This window comes from Lepidochelys kempii, chromosome 1 (genome assembly GCF_965140285.1).
Source record: "Lepidochelys kempii isolate rLepKem1 chromosome 1, rLepKem1.hap1, whole genome shotgun sequence".
Classification (NCBI taxonomy): domain Eukaryota; kingdom Metazoa; phylum Chordata; order Testudines; family Cheloniidae; genus Lepidochelys; species Lepidochelys kempii.
In genome coordinates, this window is record NC_136380.1 from 291,230,724 (window position 1) to 291,249,512 (window position 18,789).

General features: G+C 43.2%; 1 protein-coding gene across 10 annotated transcripts in view; it reads right to left on the reverse strand.

Moving 5' to 3' along the window:
* The window catches only part of SRGAP1 (SLIT-ROBO Rho GTPase activating protein 1), a 233,448-nt gene that overhangs the window by 99,098 nt on the left and 115,561 nt on the right, over window positions 1–18,789 (reverse strand). For 7 of the 10 annotated variants that reach the window (XM_073327901.2, XM_073327900.2, XM_073327898.2 and 4 more), the window contains exon 3: window positions 10,961–11,123. The exons of 2 other annotated variants lie outside the window; for them this stretch is intronic. In XM_073327901.2, the coding sequence (XP_073184002.2) occupies window positions 10,961–11,123 (163 nt within the window). Of the gene's footprint in view, window positions 1–10,741; window positions 10,925–10,960; window positions 11,124–18,789 lie in introns of those variants that run through there. One more of the 10 variants, XM_073327904.2, reaches the window with a different exon arrangement.

An 18,789-nucleotide genomic window follows, 5' to 3' on the forward strand; every position in this document is an offset into this window, starting at 1 on the left:
TTTGTCAAGCCTGATCTTAAAAACCTCAAAGGAAGGAGATTTCACCACCTCCCTAGGTAACGCATTCCAGTGCTTCACCACCCTCCCAGTGAAAAAGTTTTTCCTAATATCCAACCTAAACCTCCCCCACTGCAACTTGAGACTATTACTCCTCGTTCTGTCATCTGCTACCACTGAGAACAGTCTAGATCCTTCCTCTTTGGAACCCCCCTTCTGGTAGTTGAAAGCAGCTATCAAATCCCCCCTCATTGTTCTCTTCCGCAGACTAAACAATCCCAGTTCCCTCAGCCTTTCCTCATAAGTCATGTGTTCCAGTCCCCTAATCATTTTTGTTGCCCTCCGCTGGACGCTTTCCAATTTTTTTTCACATCCTACATTTTACTGCCTGAATACCGAACTTGACAAATCAAAACCCAAAGAGAGTAATGTTGATTCTAAAGCAGTGTTTCCTAATCTGGCAGGCAAGTGCCCAGACTAGTTTCAGGTGTGTGTTGAAGGGGGGGCAAAGGGAAGGCAACCCAATACGATGTGCCCACTGCAAATACTGTTACAGTTAAAGTATCTGGTACCACTTTGAAAACCATGTGCCTTTCCTACTGCTCCTCTGTTGGGCCTTAAATCAACTAGCCATGGGATATGTTCCTGTGTTAGGAAGCAGCTCCCTGGCTCAAACTTCTCCCCGGCTTCTGCAGTTCTCAGCACAGCCACAAATTCACATGTAGCTCAGCTTTATAGAACCACCAATGATCATCCCCGGCATGCCCCTCTCTTCTCTCCCAAGCAGCACAAAGATTTTGGATGAATGGGGCTCAGGGGTGGGTAGAGGAAAATCCACTGGAGAGAAGGAGCTTTAAAAGTAGAAAGCTAAAATTATAAAATAGAAAGTAAAAAAGAGAAACAAAACAAAGAACACCAAGATGAGCAGGAAAAGAACAGACTGAAGACAGCAGAGACAGAGAATGGCCAGAAAAAAGGACAGAGTAGCAATTGTGCAGGGTCATGGATAGAGGGGATACAGAATATGGCACCCATTCTACCAGTTCATCACAAGAGAGACCCCAGCAGACAGAGGTTGGGAACTGCAGAGTGAACCTTGTAATGGAGCTGATGTGCAGTTTATTTCTGACTTAGCCATTGTAATTGGGGGGGGGGGAGGGGAAGAGGGGATAAATAAGTGAAGGGATTTTGTTAACCCCCAGTTCCTAGCAGTCCAATGGACTAACTCTCAAGAACTAATGCATTTTGCATTAGTATTTAACATCAGGAAAAAATGGCTCAAGGGGCTAGTAACAAGGCTTTTAGTGTGTAATATATAGTGTGTATGCCTCAGATGTGCAGTGCTTTTCTTTTCAGTTATTAACAGCTCCCTCCTCATTTTCAGTCATGCTACTTATTCTCCTCTCCTGCAGTACTTTAGTATGCTTGAATGTTACCTTCCTCTGGGAGTTATCCTCAGCAAAGCCAAATTATAGCATGCAAGATATAGCACACCTTTTCCTGGAGCGAAGTCAGTATCTCTTACCAGTCTCTCAAGATCCTAAAAACAAGCTTTGAGAAGCCTTGGTCTTCACTCTAACCTCAAGAAATTTACTGAGGTGTAACCCTCATTCAGCTTAAAATTTTCGAGATAACACAGATCCAACAACTGTAGAGAAAAGCAAAGACCACAGGCCTTAATACAACCTCATAAGAATGGATTAATAGTGATCTTCTTGTGTTAAACTATAAACACAACTTCTACTAAACCAATTACAGTAATTCCTAATCCAGTTTCAAAGTATATCGATTGTCTTCAAATGGTGTTAATCAATATCACAATAAATGTAAAAAAACCCTACATATTTATTGTTCCTAAATTTATTTGGTACAGTAAATATCAGTGTATCCAGAAACCGTACAAATTAGTGACCTGCACCTGTAAATCGATGGGACGACTCTCATGCTTATAGTTAAACACAGGCATAAACATATGCAAGAGTGGGGCCGAATATAAAACCTATTTTGTACTACTTGACATTGGGGAGGTGGGAATTGTTTTTGGGGAAACAAAGTCTCACACCTAATGTTTAAAACTGCAAGAGAGAAAAAAGATGATTGCCAACAAATTATAAAATCTAAACAATACATGCTTTGCTCTCTCTAATGACACTTTAAACACTAACCAGCACTGGCATATATGCATAATGGTAGCATATCAAGATTTCATTAGATTTATTGTTTACTTTTCATTACCTAACACTTTACTACACACTAATGGCCTGCTCCCACTGACTCAGCACACGTATTCCCATCAGTTTCAATTGGAGCAGCACTGAGCCCAAAATTATTATTATGACTGGTTTTCATTTAAATTTTATAGTTAATTATGCTGAATTTTTCCTGAAATGCTGTTAACACCTATGTGTGGGACATGTTATTTTACCATCAGTTACAGCATTCAGTGACACTATTCATGGAATATTTCTCTTAAATGAGTCGGCTTGTTATGCTCAGAAAAGATCATATATAAGCCGTTGTAAAAAATACAGCTTTCACCAGCTGTAGTGACTCTCTATAGACAGATAGCTAAACCAAAGTAAAATTGGCCCAGATCTACCAGTTTGCAGTGATTAATTGTTTATCTAGCCTTTAACTGTTAAATGTAATTCCTTTAAATCTTAATGAGAAGAAAATGATGCAGAGATTCTCTATGTGTTTTTATAATTTTCAACTACAGCAGGTAGGTAGTCATAATTCCAGTTAATTACAAGATTATGGAACTTAAATATTTATTGTGCTTGGCTTCCCCAACCTCTTTTACTGTAAATATTGGAGATATGTTCATCTCAGCTCGTTATGATTTCTGCCCAAAGAAATAAAGTTTTTATAAACTATAAATACACAACTCTAGTTAAGAATTTTGTGTATATGTATTAATACAGTTGTTTATTGACACAGCAGCAGCTAGTATCATTGTATAAATGTTCTGTGAGATACTCTTCACATCTGTTGGTTTTTGTTATTTCTTTATTGTTCAATTGAAGCACATCTACCCCATCTGCCTGACAAGATCTGCAAAAACACAGCATTTTAATAGGTTTGAACTCTGCTGTTTGAGGCTCTGTGTTACGGTGATGTTCATTTTGCACATAAAATTGCAATCTGTATTGCTTTTATATGCTGGCAACTAAAAGGCAGAAAAGCTTGAGCACTAAATTGGAAGCATACAGACCATGCAGACTGCGCTAAGGCAGGGAACTCTGGGGCAGCCCGACCATGTGGACTGTCCTGGGACTAGGGACCCCACAGCTTCCAGAATCCTAGGCCAGCTGTCTTCCTGTGCTGTCAGACTCCTGTAGCTTGGTGAGCCAGCTGGCCCAGGAGGCTGGGGGTCTCTGGCCCCAGGGCAGTCCACATAGCAGGGCTGCCCTGGAGCTGCAGAATGCAAGCGCCCTGGCAGCTGCTGACTGAAGTTGATTCTTATCAGTCTCAGCCAGCAGCTGTCGGGTCCAAGGGAGCATACTTCCTTTCAGAAACACCATGTGACAATGTTTCCCAAACATTTTTTTAAAATTTCCAGTTCATGGGAAATTTTTGTAAAATTGGTTGGTTTTGTTCCAAATCAGAATGCAAATTTTACCATATTGAAATTTCCCATGAACAAGAAAACCCAAGTTTCAGCCAGCTCCTCACCTAATACCAGCATTTTTTCTATTTTACAAAATGGTGATACAATTAGTTCAGGGTTCATCCAGCACACAGAACATCAATTATGAACTAGTGGCAGCCAACTTTATAAAGGGCACCCTGACTTTCATATGCAGACAGACTGTAGGGAATGGCAGACATCTTGCTGACTTCAGACCTGTTTCCCTTTTCAACCGAAGTGGCTAGTCAAATTCTGGGGCCCTGGGAACGTACCAGTTGGGAGTAGAAATTGATGGAGTCTGGTATTCTCTCTTATGCAATCTTGTTTATTTACAAGAATGTACAAAGTCCTGCTTCTCCAAATGCAGGAGAAACCAAGAACAAAAGGAGCAATTTGTTAGCTTAGAGCCCCAAGCCTGTTCAGCCAACAAACTCAAAAGTTCTCTCTTTTTTTCCCGACTCACACTGTACTCAAGCTGTGCTTGGCTTTTTTTTTTTTTTTTTTTTTTTGTTATTCACTCTTGCCCTGCCCCTCTATCTGAGCTGTCTGTTCCCAGTGTGTGTGTGTTCTCCCACCTACCTCCCCTCCCACACTTGGTCACAATACCCAGTGGAACCCTCTGCCCACCTGGTGCTAGTTTCTGGGCAGATTCTATTAGGACTTGTTTTAGGTATGCCCCCTCTATTTTCTTCAACTATCTTCAGTGAAGGGCACGTTCACACATCAGGGTGAATATGGTTTTAGATCAATCCATAACAGGTTTTCACCCAGCTCATAACAGACCCATTGACAGTAAAAAGACGACAGTGGCCATTTTGAAGAAGGTAAAATTCAGGAGTTGGCAGTCTTTCATCACGTTTTCATAAGACAGGTAAAAAAACACCTCCCAAAATTGCTAGAATCATGATCGTATAGTGAGAGTAGGCAATACTGAATTAGATTAAACTAACCCAATTTTGACCCTGAAAACCTAGACAGGAAAAAAAAGAGATCAGTTTCATAATCAGGACTTAATACTTTTGGAACAGGATGTCCCCCCCTCCCCACAAGCCTCCCCCTAAATGTGCAAATAAGTTTTCTGATGCTAGATCATCCCTTGACTTTATAAGTATCATTTCCAGAGTTTCCTCTTGAAATACTTCTTTATTTGCACTTTTTAGGCATTTTGGGTCTTAAAGCTTTTTAAAGAGGTCTCCTGAATTTCCCTTCCCTTCTCTGCCTGAGAAAGAACTAAGTATAGAAAAAAAATGCTGCTTTTGACCTCATTGAAAAAGTGGCAGAAACATACAAGATGATACCAGACAAAAAGGAGATAATCTGCAGTGGAATCAGTTCCTGGAAATAACAGTCTGAGGAAAAAAATGATGTTAGTGTGCCTGGAAGACGCTGCACTTCCCATAATACACAATTATTCTAGTAACCGTTACTATTTTGTCTAAAGGGAAGCTGCAGCAGAATCTCCACTAATAAATTAAGGCTGTGTGTATACTTAAAAAGCTACAGTGGCACAGCTGTGGCCCTATAGCACTGTATTTCCAGTAGAGACAGGAAAGTGTCAGTACCATTGTACAAGGCACTGGTGAGACCTTATCTGGAACAGTGTGTGCAATTGTGGTCTCCCAAGCTTAAGAAAGATGAATTCAAACTGGAACAGGTACAGAGAAGGGCTACTAGGATGATCTGAGGAATGGAAAACCTGTCTTATGAGAGAAGGCAAAGAGCTTGGCTTGTTAAGCCTAACCAAAAGAAGGCTGAAGAGAGAGATGATTGCTCTCTCTAAATACATCAGAGGAATAAATACAAGGGAGAGAGAGGAGTTAGTTAAGTTAAGCACCAATGTGGACCCAAGAACAAATGGATATAAATTGGCTATCAACAAGTTTAGGCTTGAAATTAGGTGAAGATTTCTAACCATCAGAGGAGTGAAGTTCTGGAACAGTCTTCCAAGGGGAGCAGTGGGGGCAAAAACCTAACTGGTTTCAAGACTGAGTTTGATAAGTTTTTGGAAGGGATGGTATGATGGGACTGCCTACAATGGCATATGGACAATCGGCGAATGCCAGTAGCAAAAATCCCCAATGACTCGACACAGGCCATTAAAAGGGGCAGGCTCTGAGTTACTACAGATAATTCTTTCCCAGGTATCTGCCTGGTGGGTGTTGCCCACATGCTCAGGGTCTAGCTGATTGCCATATTTGAGGTTGGGAAGGAATTTTCCCCTGGGTCAGATTGGTAGAGACCCTGGGGGGTTTTCACTTTCCTCCGCAACATGGGGCACGGGTCACTTGTAGGTTTAAACTAGTGTAAATGGTGAATTCTCTGTAACTTGAAGTCTTTAAATCACAATTTGAGGACTTCAGTAACTCAGCCAGAGGTTAGGGGTCTATTACAGGAGAGGGTGGATGAAGTTCTGTAACCTGCAATGTGCAGAAGGTCAGACTAGATGATCACGATGATCCCTTTTGACCTTAAAGTTTACGAGCACTTCAGTGTGGATATTCACTACATCAATAGGAGGGGTTCTACCATTGCTATAGGCAATCCATCCCCCTGAAAGGCATTAGCTAGGTCAAGAAGAATTATTCTCTTGACCTAGTGCTGTCTAAACTGGGGGTTAGGTCGGCTTCGCAATGTCTCTCAGGGGTGTGGATTTTTCACACCCCTGAGAGATGTAGCTATAGCAATGTAACTTTTCAGTGTACACCAGACCTAAGACTGAATAAGGAAGGGAGCAAACCTCTGTGGAGAAGGCTTAATTTAAATGTCCCTGTGTATTAGATCTGGATATAGGATAAGCAGGGCTCTTTGGGACCAGGGCTTCTAACATTAAAGGCCCGAGTTCTTATCTTTTGTTATGGATGGATTCTTCTCTTCTGTTGTTTCAACAGATGAGTGTTCAGCTAGTACTGACTTGATTTCTAGGTGTATTTGTTTTTATAGCTTCTCACATAGCATCTTCACATTAATACACTTCAGGTGGACTGCCACTGGGGCCTGGAGACTAGTCCAGGGACAGCTGCTTGATGTCTCTTGTTATGAAAGAGCAATATAAAGCCTAAACAAACAAGGAAAGACTTCTAGGACATGACGTTCTTAGCTGAAAAAATAGTTCTGTTGTTTTTACAAGGCCCATTTCTTCAAGTTCAAACACAGGCTGTCTCCATGTGATCCTGAATAGTACTGAGTATCATAGAATCAAAGAATATAGGGTTGGAAGGGACCTCAGGAGGTCATCTAGTCCAACCCCTTGCTCAAAGCAGGAGCACTCCCCCAATTTTTGCCCCAGATCCCTAAATGGCCTCCTCAAGGATTGAACTCATAACCCTGGGTTTAGCAGGCCAATGCTCAAACCACTGGGCTATCATCTCATTATAGTAAACAAATCTGCAACATACCATAAGCTATGTACACAACTGAATGTTTCCAAGCCATATATATTGTTTAAAGCTCCTCAAGAGTTTTCCATCTTTTACTTCTCTTGATTTGTTTCTTTCTGTTCTCTAGGACTGTCCTAATTTTTCTCTTGACAAAGAAGCGAGGCTCATGGGCCCAAACACTTCAAGTAATATGCTCTTGTAACTTTGGGCACAAAATGCTATAACTGGGTATCTCTAAAGCATTTAAACTGAAAGATTATAGTTGATAAGGTAAAACTACCTCGAACTTTCTATGATCTAAAAGGACATTAAAATCATGTAATGCCGGATATTGCTGCTGAAAAATGAATAAACGTCAGTGTACCTGAAGCACTAATCGGACCCTACCTGTATGAACTTCTGCTTAGAAAGAAGACATATAAACCAACGGCTGCAGCCTAGACTGAGAAGGCTTTGAAATCAAGGAGCCAGATCGAGGCCTAGAGACAGATTTAATCTAATTATTCCAGCTCTATTTTCTGTAGGTTTTTTTATGTTTGTCAGTGTCACAGAATTAATTGTGCAACTGTGGTAAAAGCATGAATAAAAGGAGGACTTACTTTAATTAAATTGGGAAGAGATCACATGCTTATTTTCAGTCTCCCTTACCAAACAAAAACATTGGAGGACTTAACAGGAAAATAAGGTGTATTAAGAGTAAACGAAAAACTGCTGTATGATACAAGTTATTTAGTTAAAGCATGATTTGTTATCAAGATATATCTTTAGATATATGCAGTCTAATTGCTGTGTTTCCTCGTATTAGAAGACAGGCAAGGTGGGTGAGGTAATATCTTTTATTGGACCAACTTCTGTTGGAGAGAGAGACAAGCTTTCAAAAATTGGTCCAATAAAAGACATTACTTCACTCACCTTATCTCTCTAATATCCTGAAACCGACATGGCTACAACTACACGACGTGCTTTTATTATAAGTAAGAAGTGCCTCCTATCCAGGGAAGACTTGTGGTTTATATTGCAGAACAAAAAGTCTGCCCCACAGATATTGACTGATACCAGCTATTTCATTTTGGAACTACTGTGTCCATCTTCCTGTGTTCTTCCTACTAAAACCACACACTTTAGTTATACTCAAAAAGAACAGGAGTACTTGTGGCACCTTAGAGACTAACAAATTTATTAGAGCATAAGCTTTTGTGGGCTACAGCGCACTTCATCGGATGCATAGAATGGAACATACAGTAAGTATGTATATATATATATATATACACACACACACACACACACACATATACAGAGAAGTTGGAAGTTGCCATACAAACTGTGAGCGGCTAATTAGTTAAGATGAGCTATTATCAGCAGGAGAAAAAAACTTTAGTAATGATAATCAAGATGGCCCATTTACATAGTTGACAAGAAGGTGTGAGGATACTTAACATGGGGAAATAGATTTAATATGTGTAATGACCCAGCCACTCTCAGTCTCTATTCAAACCCAAGTTAATGGTATCTAGTTTGCATATTAATTCGAGCTCAGCAGTTTCTCGTTGGAGTCTGTTTTTGAAGCTTTTCTGTTGCAAAATTGCCACCCTTAAATACTTTACTGTCAATGAGATATGCGCAAGGCCCAATGACTGAAGGTGCAGCAAATACTGCAAGATGTCCTGAACAGAAGCCAGCATCAGCTGAACTCCATGGATCAAGAACCATCCTAAAAACTGCTTCCATTTCACTGAATAGGCCATTCAGGTAGAGGACTTTCTACTGTTGAGTAGGACTTGTTGAACAGCCACCAAACACCGCATTTCCTTCTTATTCAGCCATTATGCAGCCACGCCATGAGATCCAGTGAGCTGAGCATGGGATGCAAGGTGCAACCAGGAGTCTGTCTGAGTAGGTTGGGATGAAGAGGAAAGGGTATGGGAAGCTAAACTGACAGCACAAGGAAGTCAGAAAACCTGCAAACTTAGACTTAGCTGTCCAATTGACAATGTTGTACTAGGACAGCAATACCTTCTGGTTGTCAAACCACATATACAAGGAGGAGGTGGTGTGAATCTTCCTACCCATCAGGTCCATTAATTTAGCATCCTTATTCTTGGGAGTGCATGTAAATCTGCCCTGCCAAGCTCTATTGTTCACCGTGGTTATGTCCAAGGAATTTGGGGCTGGATGGGAGTAAAAACCCACAAATCCCTGCACTGGAACAAGGTAGCGATTTTTCCATGTGCTTTGCTACAGGTGGTACCAAAGCCAGCATACTCCAGAGAATCTTAGCAGGCTCTAGGAGTTCACTGTTAATAGGGAGGACACCTCTCCAAGGGCAGACAGCTGCAGGATATCCAACGTGTTCTCCTCCAGGAACTCTCCTTGAATACTCAAGAAAGCAGCCATGCACCGCAAAAGGTTCTGGTGCTTCTTGAAATCCTCTGGTACTGAAGGAGAGGAAGAGCCAAGCACCATAGAATTGTCTTGGGATGAAAATAAAGCTGACAGCAGGGGTGCTGAAAAAGTTCCTGGTACTGAGGAGGTCCCTTGTGCCGAGCCTGGCCTCAGCTCCACTTCCACTGACTGTGTAAGGGTTACATTGAGGTATGATACCAACAGACCCACAGGTTCAGTGGGCCACTCAGCCAACGGAGCTATAAATGATGCAGTACTGGCAAAGTCCTGGACCAAGGGAGAGGCTGGAACACGAAGGGAGAGGAGGTTCATTGCTGCCTAATACACTGTTGATGCAGAAACAGCCAGTGCTGCATCATCCTTGCTGGTACCAGACTCAATGGAAGCCCCAGGGCCGAAACTGGAGTCAATGGTCTCTGACCTCACCGCCTGGTATCAGGGAATTATTGACTGGACCTACTCCATTCCACGTGCCGGCATTCACACCGTGCTGATACATGCTTCTTCTGGAGGAGGCAGATGAATCACTATGCAACCTGTACTGGCTTTTTCCTCGGGGCACTCAAGAGGGAATGACTCCTCCATGTGTCTTTGGAGAGGCACCAGTTCCAGAGCACGAAATGGCAGCACTCTCAGAGCCCGAGAGCAACCTCTGATCTGACGAGTACCTCAGTGCCGAAGCAGGCCGAACAGCCTGTTCAAGCAGGTGCGGCTTACACAAAGATTACTCGCCACCTGAATTCGTTTGGTGAACAATCTGCAAATCCAACATTGCTCCTTGATGTGGGCTTCCCCTAAGCACGGTAAGCACCACATGTGCGTGGATCATTGTTGGGGATTGGTTCCCATATGACGGACAATGTTTAAACCATGCTGAGGGCATCATCAGGGAAATAACTTAAACTAACACTAATATGATACTAACAGTGTAAATTAACTAAATACAACTAGAAAAGTCATTAAGAAATAGAGGGATTGTGAGGTGAAAACCACACAGAGCTCCAACTCCAGCCACTGGTGGTAAGAAGGAACTGAGGGGTGGGGGTTGAGGCAGCAGTGCCTCATATATCCAAAGGAGGAACTATGGCACGAAGCACAAGCGCTGCCCCTTTATGAGTACTGTTAGGCAAAATTATCCGGCTCTGATGAGTTGGGTGCCCACACAGCTAAGTGGAATACACAGCTGCATGTACATGAAGAACCACCATGGCCATACAGCATTTCTACAAATAATCCAACAATATTCTTTTGTCACTTCTAGGTTGAACTGTTTTTTCCTTCCTGCCTGACTTCACAATACACTTTTGAGCAAAGAATGGGGCTTCTTCCTCACCTCCTGAATTTAAAGCAGTTCAGTTCCTGAGGTCACCATCAGATAGTACGTTCCCCACTACATTCGTAGTAAAAATTTTCCCTGTGAAAATTGCCATGAAAAATCAATTAATATGCTAAAGCAGATTATGTTACTAGACTGCTGAATCTTCCCTTAAAATTCTACCTCTTAGACACTTGCCTTTCAATGGTAACTGAAATTCAACATGATATATATTACCTTTTTGAACATTCTGGTGGAATCCTCACTTATCTGCATGAAGCGCATGATAACGTTGTTCAGATAGATATCGCTCAAAGTTGCATGGTCTTTGCTTTCTCTTCTCACTTGGTTTAGGAGTAAGTACCAACAATTCACTGGAGATAAGAGATTCTGGTCTTTCCTAAAGAGTATATATGTTACATAATTAACATATTAGAAACATCTCCTTGCCACACCCATCCTCCATCAGATATACATAAACATGAACCCAACAATTTAAGTTTAATTTAAATTAAACAACAACTGATCTCTGTAAAGAAAGAATGCACATGTATGTGCCAGGATAAATGCTGGAAGTCAAGTTCTGATCCCTTTATCCATGCAAGTAGTCCCACAGAAGTCAACAGGGTTACTCTTGTGAATAAAGTAAACTGGATTTGGACCTAAATCTGTTTCTGAACAGTCAGTCAATCCTTTCTTGGAATATATTTGGTTAGTCAAGCTTTACATAGTATTTTAAGACATGTTTTACAAGCCCCATGAGGCACAAATAGAAAAACTAAATAATTCATATCATTACAACCTATCTGCAAATATCAAAAACTTGACACAAAGTTTGCAGTTGCTCACAGATGGACAATATATAACATTCAGAATCTATACAGGTCATTGCAAAAGAGTTGTACTAATTATTTCTCTTAGCACTGAAAATCTTGCCCAATAAGCATAGTCGAAATACTTTATAAGAAAGAAATCATAGGTGTGCTTGTCTATCAAAATACTGTTCACTGTAATAAATTTAATTGTGACAGTTTTAAAAATGTCCGTAACAGTATGCGTCTCCTAACTCTGATCTGCATTCATAAATTCCATTTGATTACTAATATTCATGTAACATTGTCAATTGCGGTGATATAGTATGAGGGCCGCTGATATGACAGGGCTGTTTTTCAGTAGTTCAGCATCTCTGTGTTTCCATTACAGACTCTTTCCACCCCAGTCTGAGTACTTAAATCACATATAGTTTATGAAACCTTTTATTAAAAATGCCAAAATAAATTACTTAATGACCTAAAAACCACATTCTTGAGATTTCTGGCTCCCCCCAATCCTTAACATCTAGTATAAAATATTAGTTAAAAAAATTCTTGCAAACAGTCCTTGTGGTGGACTCTGATATTTCAGTTTCAGTGTTACCTGCCAAGCCTGAGCAGTAGCAATTTTCGGTAACTTCTCCTTCTGTGCACCAGGAGCATATTAAAACATTGTAGAATATATTTCATAGATTTTAAGGCCAGTAGGGACCATTAGATCACCTAGTTGACATAAAAATTGTGGGAGTGATAAATAGAGGACAACTCACTGATTCAGAGCAATCTGGATGTTTTGGTAAACTGGGCGCAAGCAAACAATGCGTGTTTTAATATTGCTAAATGTAGATGTATACATCCAGGAACAAAGAACGTAGGCCATTCTTATAAGATGGGGGACTCTATCCTGGGAAGCACTGAATTTGAAAAAGATTTTGTGGGCCTGGTGGATAATCAGCTGAATATGAGCTCTCAGTGTGACAAACATGATCACAGGGTGCATAAACCGGGGAATCTCAAGTAGGAGTAGAGAGGTTATTTTATCTATTTGGCACTGGTGCAACAGCAGCTGGAAGACTGTGTCCAGTTCTGGTGCCCACAATTCAAGAAGGATGTTAATAAATTGGAGAGGGTTCAGAGAAACGCCATGAGAATGATTAAAGGATTAGAAAACCTGCCTTACAGTGACAGGCTCAAAGCCCAATCTATTTAGTTTAACAAAGAAATGGTTAAGCGTAACTTGATTACAATTGATAAGTATCTACATGGGGAACAAATATTTAATAATGTGCTCTTCAAACTAGCAGAGAAAGGTATAACATAATCCAGTGTCTGGAAGTTGAAGCTAGACAAATTCAGATTAGAAATAAGGCATACATTTTAAACCACTGGAACAATTTACCAAGGATCGTAGTAGATTCTTCATCACCAACAAAAGACGGTTACCTACCTTTTGTAACTGTTGTTCTTCGAGATGTGTTGCTCATGTCCATTCCAATAGGTGTGTGCACGTGCTGCGTGCATGATCATCTGAAGTTTTTTACCCTAGTGGTACCCGTTGGGTCAGCTGTGAAGCCCCCTGGAGTGGCGCCTTTATGGCATTGTATATACGTCCCTGTTGACCCGCCACTTGTCAGATCCTTCTTGCCGGAATACTCCAACAGAGGGGAGGAGGGCGGGATTTGGAATGGACATGGAACAACACATCTCGAAGAACAGTTATGAAAAGTGGGTAACCATCTTTTCTTCTTCGAGTGATTGCTCATGTTCATTCCAATAGGTGACTCCCTGTCTGTTTATATAGAACATCGCTGTGGTTTTGTCCATCAGTACTGATTCACATTTGCCCTGAAGATGGGCCCGGAACGTCTGGCAAGCCAGGTGAACCGCTCTCAGCTCCCTGATGTTGATATGAGGCCACAGTTCTGTTTGTGACCACATGCTTTGAGTTTGATACTGCCCAGGTGCATTCCCCAGCCCGCCTCTGATGCGTCCGTGACAAGCGACAGTGAAGGCTGAGGTTTGGCGAAGGCGCACAGATCACCTGAGGTTATAGCCACCAGCTGAGGGATTCAAGAAGCTTGGGCAGAAGGGTAACCAGTCTATCCAGAGAGTCCCGGCTGGGTCTGTATATCCTCCCCAACCAAGCCTGGAGCGGGCGAAGGCGCAACCTGCACTACATATGTGCAGGCTGCCATATGCCCTAGAGGCTTCACGCAGTTTCTGGCCATGGTAGTTGGGAATCGGTGGAGGCTGATGATGATGCCCTTGATGCTTTGGAACCGGGACACCTTTTGACTGAAGAGGTCCAGCTTCTTAGGGACGGGCCTCAGCTGCCCCCGCTGCTCTTTGTGGTTTGGTGCGTCCACTACCAAGGTCCTGGGTTGGGGAGGGTGAAGAGGTGCTCATACCCCTTCTGAGGGACAAAGTAACGCCTCTCTACTCCCCTGGCCGTTGGTGGTATAGAAGCTGGGGTTTGCCAGAGTACCTTCATGGCATTCTGAATGGTTTTTATAAGAGGCAGTGCCACCTTGGAGGAACCCTTTGGGGTGAGTATGTCCACCATTGGGTCCAAGTCTTCCACCACCTCCTCTGTCATCATGTTGAGGTTCTAGGTCACCCTCCTAAGGGGGTCCTGGTGTGCTTTCATGTCCATCGCTGGAAGGGACGTGGTAGTGCCCGCCACTGCCTTGCCCAGCGAGGAAGAAGAAGAGGCGTGAGGTGGGACGGGGTCTTCCTGGTGACTTGCTCAGGGACACCCATCATCGCTGCTACTGGTAGTACAGGAAGTGCCGGCGTAGGTGTCCCTGACCATGCGCTTGATGCAGGAGGCCCAATGTCTGAACCTTGTGGTGGACTGATCAGGGGCAACAGATGTCGCAAAAGGAGGGGCACGGGCAATGGAGACCACCGATGCTGCTCTGGAACCATGCCCTGGGCCCTGGCGGTAGGCCCAAGGTGTCCAAAAGGACCATTGTACTGTTCCCTGCCACTGAGGAGGCCAGGACACCATCAGTACCGAGTGTTCCTCCACCCTACGGTGCCGAGACCAGTGCCAGGATCTCAACTGGTATCAGCTGCGTCGGGACACGTACAACTCCACATAGGTGAGAGGTTTTTCACAGGAGTGGATGGGTGAAATTCTGTGGCCTGCGTTGTGCAGGAGGTCAGACTATATGATCATAACGGTCCCTTCTGACCTTAGTATCTATGAACTCTGCCTCTGACTCCGATGAATAGTCCGAGCCTGACCAGGGAGGGGTAGATCCTGACAGTGCCAGGACGTGGTACTGCAGCAATGGGGAATGACACCGCATCATGGTGGGCTTGCCCCGGTGCCAGATAGGAGGTGCTGCCATCGGTGCCACCGACAGAGCCGCAGAAGGTGTCAGAAGCGGTGCAGCAGCCGGGGCTTGCGCCGCCTGCACCTGAGCCAGTGCACGGGAATAGCAGGTGGGGGACTTTGCTGTCATGGCAATTAAATCCTTGCGCAGCCTCGAAAGTGTCCGGTGTAGAGGGGAGGTCTACGTCCTCCTCCAACAATTCCTGGACCAGAGAGTCCACCAGCACCGGACTTGACGGACCTCCCCTTGAGGCTGGAGTTGACAGTGCTGGGACCGACAAACCAGCCTTCTGGTGTCCCAACGTGGGATGCACCCTGCTGGAGTCCTGTTCGCTCTTCTTGTGGAAGAGCGGCCCCGTTCCGCCGCCTTCTTCTTATGTGGCACCGGGGATTGTGATCAGTGCCGCACCGATGAGCCAGCCTTCCACGCAGGGAAACTGTGCTGATGTTCCTTATGTGAGCCCTTCCTCGGTGTCAAGGTGTCCCGCACCGAGGCCGGTGCGCTGTGCCCTGAGGTTGCCTGTGCCGGCTCTTCAGCTGGTTGTGGCCGGAGAGCGGACTCCATCAAGAGGAGCTTGAGGTGATCGTCTCTCTCCCTCTTAGTGCTGGGCTTGAAGCCTCTACAGATGGTGCACTTGTCCTACAAATGACCGTCTTCCAGGCACTTCAGACAAGTGGCGTGCAGATCCCCTCTGGGCACAGGCTTACCACACCTATCGCACAGCTTGAACCCTTGGGGCTGCAGCATGCCCCGGCAACGAGGAAAAAATATAGGGGGGGAACCCCCCAAATGAAACATACTAATGAACTAACTAACTGACTGACTAAGATAGTGAAGGATAACAACTAGGAAGCACTTGCTAAAGCAAGAGACCAGTTGCTCCAATGACAGTCACTGATGGTAAGAAGGAATTGAGCAAGCAGGGGGTCGACAGGGACCTAAATACACCGCCATAAAGACACCACTCCAGTGGGCTCCACAGCTGACCCGACGGGTACCGCTAGGGTAAAAAACTTCCGACTATCGTGCATGCACACACACCTATTGGAATGGATATGAGCAATCACTCAAAGAAGAATTGTTAAATCAAGAGAGGATTTTTTTTTAAAGCTATGCTTTACGAATTATTTTGGGACAGTTCCATGGCCAGTGTTATACAGAAGGTCAGGCTAGATGATCACAATGGTCCCTTCTGGCCTTGGAATCTATAGCCGCATAGCCTTAAAGGCTGGAAGGGACCTCCTGCACAGTGCAGACCACAGAACCTCACCCACCCACTCCTGTAATAGACCCATAACCTCTGGCTGAGTTACTGAAGTCCTCAAATCATAGTTTAAAGACTTCAAGTTACAGAGAATCCACCTTTACACTAATGTAAACTTGCAAGTGACCTGTGCCTCATGCTGCATAGGAAGGCGAATCTCCCCACCCCCCAGGGTCTCTGCCAATCTGAACTGGGGGGAAAATTCCTTCCCAACCCCAAATATGGCGATCAGTTAGACCTTGAGCATATGGGCAAGACCCACAAACCAGATACCTGGGAAAGAATTCTCTGTAGTAACTCAGAGCCCTCCCCATCTAGTGTTTGAGTCTCTTGCCATTGGGGATATTTGCCATTATGAATCTATTCTAACCTCCTGTACAACACAGGCTATAGAATTTCATCGAATGATCTCTGAACTGCGTGCAACAATTTTTGTTTGAATAAAGCATATCTTCCAGAAAGGCATCCAGTCTTTATCTGAAGACTTCAAGAAATGGAAAATCCACCACTTTCCTTGGTAGTTACTGTCAAAGTGCATATAGTGTTAATCTATGAATGGTTTATGTGTAACTGTGTTCTATTCCATAGGGGATGGTTACCACAGCTCCTTCAGGAACTAAAAACAGTGGAGGGTGACTAAGGCAAGTCACTGAGACTAAACTACTCTAGAGAGGTACCACTCCCACCCCGCAGTGGTTTTCATATACTGCTTCAAGCTGGCTTTTCCAGAGACAAGACGACAAAGAAAGGGCTTTTGGTATAAAAGGAAGAGATTGAACTGACACTGACTTCTTTCTGATCCAGCAAATGGACAGGACCTTCTGTCCAAGGGGAGCTCCAACCCTTGCCAATGGGTTGGAAAAACTTTGATCTAATAGGACCCCATAAGACTGGTGAGTGACTCCTAGCATACTTTGTGTGTTTAAATCTTTTTTTTTTTTTAAGTAGATTTTCTCTGTAATGTTTTTACCTTAAGAATAAAGGTGCTTGCTTAGAAAGAGCTGTGGGGTAAGTTGTAACTGGTGACATTATACTGTTGTTCATAACCCTCAGGGAGAAAGCAAAGCACAGGCATTTGGCCATTAGGCAAACTGGCTTGCTGGGGATATCACAGTGTAAGCTCAAGAAGGTGTACTGAGCTTCTTGGCTTGATGCAGAAATTACTACCACACTGAAATCTTATGGCCTGTATTATGATGGAGCTCCTACTAGATTATCATTGTGGTCCCTAGCTTTAAAATATATGCGTGAAATTCTGTCTCCATTGACATTCAATGGAAGTGTTGCCATTTACTTCAGTGGAACCAGGATTTTATCTTATGAATCTAGAATATTCAGGCTATCCCATTTCTAGTTGCAAAGAAAACTTTCCTGACATGAACCAAATGCAACTGATAAAGTGCCGTGTATGAGAGTCTGCAAACAGTTCTGAGTGTGATGAACTGCCCCATTCATCTCAATGGAGTGTTAACTAGGAAACCATCTAGAGAACAATTTATAAGTCAGGCTGCTGTCAAGGGTTGCTGGAGGAGGGTAGGAGGAGTTCTAGTTACCCCATAACTTTTAATTTTGGTGCTTCCCAAGCGCAGAAGGGAAAGAAGTTACATGCAAAAGCCTCAACTGGCACTACCCAGTTGTAAAACCTCCAGCTTTGTCCTTGACAAATTTATATAACAAAAGTTGTTTTTGTCACTACAAAAGTATGTGGCATATTGAAGATATGGGGACAATATAAAGTAAATACTATTTATTACAATATTAACACCAGGATTCCTGTACTAATTATATTATTCATTTTCATATTTATTCACTAAACAACACCACTTAGTTTGCTTGAAGCTACCACAATATTTTCAGTTTGATGCAGAAGTTGGTATTGCAAAAATCAGAGGCCCTCCCATGCAGGATTTAGGTCTGAGTTGCCAAAGAGTACACAGAATCCTCATGTATAGTTGACAATGTAGGTGAACTACATTAAATTCACTTACAAAGATCTTCAGCCAGATAGTTTAAAAATATCCTGCTAATTCATATATTTTAAAGTCAGAAGTGACCACTATATTCATCTAGTTTGTTCTTCTGCAGAACACAGACCACAGAACCTCACCCTGTAATTCCTTCGTCAAAATCATAATTTCTCGTTGAGCTACAGCATGTCTTTTAGGAAGACATCCAATCCTGATTTAAAGATAAAATGCCAATCCCCAAGAATGCAAAAATCACGATCCCAAAAAGATGTGGCACTGCTTTACAAGTAATGATATTTTTTAAAAGAGTCTTTTTATTTGCCTTTTGGTGTTTGAATGTTTAGATTCAAGTTTTCCTCTACAACCATGAGTGCTAGAAACAGAGGCCTGGTCTATATTTAAAACTTTTGCTGGCATAGTTATATTGGTTACAGTGTCAAGAACAATCACACCTATAGCAGACATTTCTGTGCTGGTAAAAGCCCTAGTGTAGTAGTGTTGCCAACTGTCTAATCCCACAAACCCAAACACCCTTGCCCCGCCCCCGCTCACTCCATCCCTCCTCCCTCCCCCACCTTCACTCAATTTCACCGGGTTGGGGCAGGGAGTTGGTGTGTGGGAGGGGGTGCGGGGTCTGGGCTAGGGGGTTTGGAGTGTGGGAGGAGGGTCTGGGCTAAGCCTG